The 8,303-nt window shown below is 38.0% G+C and overlaps 1 protein-coding gene across 1 annotated transcript; it reads right to left on the bottom strand.

Moving 5' to 3' along the window:
• Positions 1-865: 865 nt before the first annotated feature.
• Positions 866-7,698, bottom strand: BEND6 (BEN domain containing 6; the record flags this gene model as incomplete). The annotated part of the gene is made up of 7 exons (XM_009575022.1): positions 7,469-7,698; positions 7,220-7,365; positions 6,608-6,706; positions 6,048-6,225; positions 4,410-4,627; positions 2,883-3,075; positions 866-1,004 (listed from the first exon to the last, which is right to left on the bottom strand). Coding segments are annotated over exons 1-7 (1,169 nt in total), but the record flags the coding sequence as incomplete, so codon positions are not given.
• Positions 7,699-8,303: the final 605 nt, after the last annotated feature.

The following is an 8,303-nucleotide window of genomic DNA, read 5'->3' as shown; positions in this document are numbered from 1 at the left end:
TTCTGAACATCAGGAAACACTTTTTCACTGTGAGGATGACCGAGCACTGGCACAGGTTGCCTAGAGAGGTTCTGGAGACTCCGTCTTTGGAGATACTCAACCCAAGTGTACATGGCTCTGAGCAACGTGGTCTAGGTGACCCTCCTTTGAGCCACGAGGGTTGGACTAGCCAATCTCCAGAGGTCCCTCCCAATCTCAACTATTCTGTGATATGTACACTTGGTATATATGGAAACACTACTATGCAAATAGTTGACTTCACTGATGATAGGGGTGAGTTCAGCAATTTTAGACTAGTCTTGTTCACAAGGTAAGAATGCCCACAATAAGCAAGATGTTATTTAATAATTCCTCTGCCTCAATAATTTAGACTCTTCTGGCAGCAAAAGAGTGCTAATTTAGCTCTCCTACAGTATTTTTATCAGTAGGTACAAAAGAAGTGTGATTTTCCTTATCTTTACTTGTGGGTTAATTGAGGCACAACAGGTGACATGAAAATGGAATTGACTGATCTCTGGAGAGCCTACAGAGAATAATAAGAAAAGTAAATAATGCCAAATCTAAAATAGACATATTGATCAAAGTAACTCCATGTGTTTACTTCTGTCTTCTCTTCCTGTAATTTAATAGCCTTGTGCTGCTTTGTCTAGAATGAACAACTTTTTTTTGTGCTGTAATGTTAAGCTGGACTGCTTCTATATTACGTACTTTTTGTACAAGGTTACGAAAATATTTACCTACTTGGCAATGCATATATGAACACGTATCTTCACGGCAATTTTAAGATTGCTTTTTGATTTTGTTACCACAGGGTAATATATGGAATTACACATTGCAGGCTACAATTTTTTTTTTTAAGACTTACCAAAAACTATGCTTCTGAAAAGCACCTGAGTTAAGATCTTTGCTTAAAATTGGCTTCTTGGTGCAATTGTTCAGTTTTTGTCCCATCATTCGCCTAATTAAAGCATCATCTGTGTTTGGAAACAACTGTTTTGTGATTCCTGCAAAATAAAGAGATGATATATATGAGGCCTCCAAATCAGGGAAACCACAGATGTATGATCTAAGATGCATTTATTGCATCTTTGAAATTTCCAGCTACTTCAGCTTCAGCCCTAGTTTGCTGTCTTCACTTACTACTTCATAGATATTACACGTGCCAGCTCTTGCTTTTCTCTGTGCCTTCTATATTGCTGTGCCTGCTCTTGGCAAACTCAGAGGGAACTCCAGGGCCACAAAGGCTTCCTGTAGTGATTTATGTTTGCTCATCCTCTCTTCCTTTGCTCTGTTCTTGATCAAAGAGCCCTATTCCTATCCTTGTCAGTCCTCATATGCCTCTGAATCTTAGAGTTTTTGTTCATCAATTTTCATTTGCAGGTGATGTCTCCTTCCCCAAACATTTCCCTTTTGTTTTGCCTGGCTAACTTTTTTTGAATGCAAAAAAGCTAACAGGACTCAACATCAGGAATGCATCTCCTGCTCTCCTCTTCTCCATCATCTTCCCTTCCTTTAATTTTTTTCCCCTTTCATTTCATTTTGAAGTCTTACAGTTTCCATCTTCTTTAAATAATCTGATCTACTAACTCATTTTCTACAGTACTAGAACTCCCAAGGCTTCCTCCTTATTTTTCTTCTTCTCTTGTATAATGTATAATGTAAATGTCAACATTTCAACAATAGAAATACATTTCTATTTGAATTCAGGATTGTTCTCATTTCCCTTAACAAGCTTCTTTGACTTCTCTATAGGCTCCTCTTTGTCACTGAATTCTCTGCAGCATGCTGTATTCAATGTTCTGATTATCTTCTCTGCTTCCCTTTTCAGTTTTGCCTAGACCCTTCCCCAGAATCCATCTTTAGAAAAGTCACTAGTAGCTCTTAGAATCATAGAATCATTTAGGTTGGAAAAGACCCTTAAGCATATCGAGTCCAACTCTTCTTCTCATCCCATGAAATCTTTCTAATTTTTCTCATACATCATGCTGAAATAGTCTCATCTTACCGCCTCTAAATATATTTTCACCATCTTACATACTTTCCTTTTCTCTCTCTTGACTTCGGGCCTTTTTCTCTAGCTGGATTCTTAAGGAAAAGATGTTTCTGCAACTTTGAAACTGCTGGCCAACTTCAACAAAACTGGACCAAGGTACAGGAACTGGAACTAAGCTGGGAAGGGAACCAAGAGAACTGGGGAAGTCCAAGGGAATGGCAATGGGCAAGGAATTCTAGTACAGGAATTTAGGCTATGTTATTCAAGTATTAAGCTATAGGTATGAAACCAATAAAAATCAGGCTTCATGTGCTCACAACATACTGTTTTCTTTAAAGCTGCTACTTCATCTGAAATGATTCTCTTTCCTATGCACCAAACATTTTTTGCCTTAAACCTCAGCATAAAACAAATTTTGTTTGCTTCTCTGATCATTATTCCTGTCTTCTACACTTATTGTCTCATTTTGCCTCCAGCACTATTTAAAATGTCAGAATTCATAACATTCACTAACTTCAGAATATAGCAGACATTATTTTAAATTTGATCCGAGTGTGTTCTCTCTTTGCCTTCCCTTATCTATTAATTGTCATGCACCAAGTTTGACTGTTGTAGATTAACCTTTCAGAGGCTAAAAAAATGGATAATATCACTGTGCTGAGTAGCCACTTAAGTAAAAACCACAAAAGTCACACAATAGAAATACTACTACTTAGCATTTCACTGACAGTATATGTAACAGATGGGTTAAAAAAGTATGTAGCTGAAGGAGGATATATGAAGCAGCACATCACCAGAGTAGACCAGCTGTTAAGCATTACAGCCCCTCCCTCAGAGAAAGCCCTCTGTCAAGTGAGTGCCACATTGAGTAATGTTAAGAAGTCATCACCTATGATTTCCTGAACTTCATTCTGATTCATAGCTGGTTTTGCTGCTTTATCCTTTGAAGAGGAGGACTTTGCACCTGTCAGGCTGTGTGTAGCCATGTATTCATGTGTATAAAGTGCTTGCATCAAGTCGTTTATAAACTTTTGAGGTTTGCTCTTGTTACAAAGTGCAATCTGCCACTTTTCGATCTTGAACTGGAAAACAAAATTGGTCATAGGCATAACTATTGCAGTTCTCTAGAAATATTGTATAGTATTACCTCTGAAATATTTTTTTAATTTTCTTTTTTTAAACCACAATTTCAAAAGTAACCTCTGCAAACTGTGTGCCCGAGATCAACGCTAAACTTGCATACCACTCAATGTTTGCAACTGTACACGCAGGTTGATTTTTTTTCAGAAGCGAATGTGGCGCAGACTAAGGACCCCATTCATCCTAGCAAACACTTCACCAAGCGATCCTTATTACTCACCAGTGGAGACAGGACATGTTCAGACATATCTAAATCCTTCTGCTTGCACTCCATGCAGGCTGGCTGTGGTCCAGTTCTGGCGTGGATTCTGTACAGCCTCGGGAGCATGGCACTATGCCCAAGCTAATATTCCTGCCTCCGAGCAGACATGCCCTAAGAACTGTGACATCTGGTCCTGGGCTTTGAGAGTGACTTCTACACACAGCAGTAGTACAGCCTATGTATTTTAACTCTCCTAATGGGCAATTTTGAGCTACCTCTATTAAGAAAGCCTACATTGCTTAGAAAATTAGGTCTTTCTATTTCTTTGGAGATGTTAGGTCAAATTTTGTGTATTCCAATATTCAGTTAAAACATCATCCTTGATAATTCTTCATAGATTTCTTTGGTTTTTAGGACCCCATGACAACAAGAATTATTTCCACCGACTGGCATGACTCAGTGCATAAGAATGTTTATGTAAAATTGTGAATGCAGAAGCTAGAATTATTCTTTTGGTTGGGTCTTCATATTTTTCACGTATAGCCTCTGTGCCTGAGATTTCTCAGTTATGCTCTAATTACAGAAAATAGGGGAACATCTTTACTCAGTATCTATATATGTATTTCTACTTAACTGCTGGCCAGTGTCTGGAACAAGAGCAGAAACATGCCATTCTCTGTTTACTTACTAACAGTTCAAACAGACTACTGGTATTTTTCTTAGATTATCTCTGAAACACTACCATTCCCCTTTGGCATCCAAAGCATTAGGCTGGAAGTTATCCCCAGATCTCATTATTTTCTTCATGCATCCGCATTCTGCCCTTAGTCACAGATGTGCAAAGCAACCGAAATCAAAGCGAGCTTGAGAGTGTACCAGCACACTGAATTAAGTCTCGTATTTATCATGGAAAGAGCCTTCTGCACAAATGGAGCTCATTAGTCACGTCATCAACTGAATGATGATAAAATTATTTATACTGATGCTTATTTTTTATATTTGTTATACTATAACAGTAAAGTTTGTACTGTATAAAGTTTTAATTTTTATGCCTGGAATTGCCTTTTAACTGACCTGTTTTTCAGTCTGTTGCTCCTCATCTTCCACATTCAGAGTTATTGGTGAGCTGGAGTTACTATGCATAGCTGCATATGAATCTGCTAACGGATTGTTAGATGTTTTCCAAACAGCATGTGAATGCAGACTGGACGTAGATGATGTCACTCCCCCTTTGAGCAGTGCTTCAGCCATCCCTACCAGTTCCTCAAAATGGGTGACTGCCTGTGGCAACACTGAAATCAAATGGAAAGTGATGGGTAAACTTAACTGAAGCTTTCAGACTCTAATTATGTAAGGATGTATACTTTTGTAATTAGATTCCCATCGTACTGCAAAAGAGTCAAAGTAGTCAGCAAAAATGCTTTAACATACTTTTTTCCTATTCGCTCAAAGCTTTTCCTGCCATTCTGCTGTCCCCACCCATGAAGATCTGGCCTCTGTTTTTAGAATAGGATAGATCAGTCCTCTGCAAGGCTAAGAGGAACCATTAGTTTACGCCCATCATGGTACTAAGCTGCCTATTTCTCTTTTTTCTTTTTGCGATCTCAAAATCTCTACAAGTTTGTAAAGCTATTGAGTATGGGCTTTTTTAATCTATAGAGAATATCTTTTAAGTGGCCCTTTCTCCAAGTAGTATTTATTTTCAAATATAAACCTTATTGAGTCCATTAGGAAGGCTCAATTCAGCAGAGCAAAAAGGATGCAAGGGCTGAAGAATCAGCAAGATACAGAATCACTGAATTATTAGAAAATACTGTCGAAGACTAACACAAGTGCTTAAGATGTAAGGCAAATGGACCTAAATGTGTAAGAGAAGTTGTCGGACACTAACTAAATGTTTAAAAATAATATTCAGAAAAGTGAAGATGAATGATCCAAACCAAGATGAGTAACATACGGAACAGAATCAGGTGGGCAATGAAGCTGCTAAGCACTTGAAAAATCATATGACAATAAAACCAGAGATACTAGGCTGTCTAGTGATGGTATGACATAGCTGGCAGGAAGTAGCAAATCCTTTTTAAACCTTATTCATTCACTAATGTTTTGAAATTTTGGATTCAGTCTTGGCTGCTCCAGAGTAAGGGTCAGGGACAAGTAAGAGGGGCTTCAGAGATGATCACTAAGTGATGAAGGATTCGTTTATAAAAGAACAAAATGGTTCACCTCTGGGAAAGGACTAAATTTGTTGTACCTGGAACTAACTCAGATTATCAATAATGAGGAATTACTAAATTAATTAGAAATGAAATAACTCCAGAATAAAGAAAATTTCAGTAGATCAAGAATAACTGTTAATAAATAGGATTAGTTGATTAGTTGGACTGGTCAGTGGAGTGTTTAAGCTTAGCCGATGGTTATACACAGTTCTCTTGGGAACAGAAAAGTTCTCTTGGGAACGACTGACAGGATTTAGACAGATTTTTCCATTGCTAACTCTATGATTGCATGGCCTCTGTGTAAGACAGTTTTTTCTAAGTGCTGCTGGAATTAAATGTTGCCATGTATCAAAGAATTTGATGTTTAATGGTAGGCCTTGATCGTGTCAGGTGCTTGAGCATCCATAATTGCCATCCAAATGGCTTCTTATAAATCAAGCTTTTCATGACCTTCAGGCTTTCCTCTTCATCAAAATACTTCCCCTGACTTTACCTTGAAGCATCACCAGGGACTGCCTTAGGCGGCAGTTTTCTCTCATGGTGTCTGTCAGCTTCCTCTTGAGACTTTTTATTTTGGCACACAGTTCTACCTTGGATAGTTGAAATAAAGGCTCTTCATCATCACTGCTGCTTTCACTGTACAGAAAGTTGCTTCCTGAATATGTTTCTCTCTGGAAAAAAAAAACCAACCAAAACGTGCTATCTAGAGCAACAACAACATAAAATTAAAGCATTAAAATAAACATTAAAATATCTGGCTAAATCAGAATATTCTGTTTGTATACAGAATGTATAAACAGACTCGGTGCATTTTAATAATAGCTGTTACTGAACACAGATATTACCATTCCTATTAAAATTCAGAATAAAATGTCAGGGTAATACATAACCATTAGGTACTTCTCTCTCTATTCTCCATTCACCAGTTTTCTAAGGTAGTGTCTTTTAGAACCGTTAACTTCACTAAAACAAAAGTCTTACGCCCCCCTAAACAAATACATTTCAGTTTGCTTTTGCTTAATACATTGAAATTGCTGAAGATGAGATGTTTACCTGTTTGTTAATTAAAGATGTTTCAAGTTTACTCAGGATGTTGGCAGGAGCAGATGCCTGTAATGATTTCTTTCTTTTTATATGCTTCATCATCTTCCCCTGTAAACAAGAGCATAACAGTGCCTTTGCATTCCTATAGAGCCTTTCATTACAGTATCTCATGGTATACCATAAACTCTTATTCACTGTGCACTTGACATTCTTGGTTAGTATTTTTGAAAAATAAGTTTATAACTTTTTGTTAAGATTTATGTTTTCTTTCCCCACACTTTGTCACTGCAGATCTCAGCACAATGCAAAGCTCAGAAAATCTGGTCCCTTCCCTTCCTTATGCAGTGATCAGGTTTCTGACTTACAGGAGAAAATGTAATAGAGCTACAGAGCATCCAAGTCCTGAATAACATTTCTCTCTTTAAATAGCAAAGGGCAAAATCTATTGGCCTAACTAATTATTCTGACAGGTTATTGTGCTGAAGTACCATGTGAAGATTGTCTGTATTCCTACTTTACTATACATATTTTGTGTATTATATTGTGAAGAATCAAGAGTTATGGTCTATATCATTCCATTATGGGCCTACCAATATCAGGCACATAAAGACAGAAATTCACCTGTTCTTTATCCAGGTCACTGTCTTCACTCTCTGAGAATATCATTTCTATCCTCTTCCTCTTGCCTTTTCCAAGGACTTGTATTTTTGTAATTTCATTCGCTCGTAATATCTTTTGCATCATTTCCACCAGCTCTTGGGGGTCATCTGAAGTGATGGAAAAAAAAGGCCAAAGCACAGAAAATCAGGTAGCAATACCTTACAAATAGATTAAAATTTCATATCAGACGTGCTCTGGAACTGCACTCACCACTCATGTACACAACTTTCACCAGGTGTTTTTCTGTCTTTCTTTCTCCCACAGGCCAGTTTACCAGCACATGCTCATTTGGTTTCAGAAGTCTTTCTTGTTCATTGTCATCACTGGGAAGGTCTTGTATCCATGAAGTCTTTCCAATTTGCAGTGAATTATCATTTACAAAATCAAACAGTGTAAATTTTTTCATTGTTAAGTGGTTTTCTTGTCACACACACACTGCCTGCAGGACGTCATAGGGAAAATAGCTGTTACCATGTCATGCCACAGGAACGTTACGAGAATACTTTAAAAAGCTGCAACAACCCTCCTGTTCCTGGATTTTGGTAATTAGCTTGTATGAAAATATCCTGGATAAGGAAGTGAAAACTAGCCAAGCAGTGTGTTATATCTCCCTTGAAAGATGGGAGATGGTCTGCTCCATAAATGTACATCAGACAGTTGCCTCCAAAACTACGCACAGAAAACAGCTTTCACTCAGAAGAGTCCTTGCTTCCATATTACTACCATGCCTAATCTATCTCCTACCCAGGATCTCTATTGCTACTACATTTGCCCCAACAAAAGTTTTCAGTCCAGCCTCTGACTAAAAAATACAGGTTTGATAACTTTCCCTAGAACGAGGGAAGGTACTAGCTTTACATGCTAGTAAAAGGGATGTATGACTTCCAGCGGGCAGCAAGATGTACAATTGCAGCCATGAAAAACCAACCCAGAACAACCCAGGACAACTGACTGGATGAGGTACGACACATTCTGGCAGTGGAAAACTTGACGTTCAAAAGAAATGACAGGCTGAGGACTGGAAGAGAGATGGGCTGCTTCATGA

Source organism: Fulmarus glacialis, unplaced genomic scaffold (genome assembly GCF_000690835.1).
Source record: "Fulmarus glacialis isolate BGI_N327 unplaced genomic scaffold, ASM69083v1 Scaffold20510, whole genome shotgun sequence".
Lineage (NCBI taxonomy): Eukaryota > Metazoa > Chordata > Aves > Procellariiformes > Procellariidae > Fulmarus > Fulmarus glacialis.
Note: the sequence above shows the minus strand (reverse complement) of the source record. Positions and strands in the feature narration are given on the sequence as shown.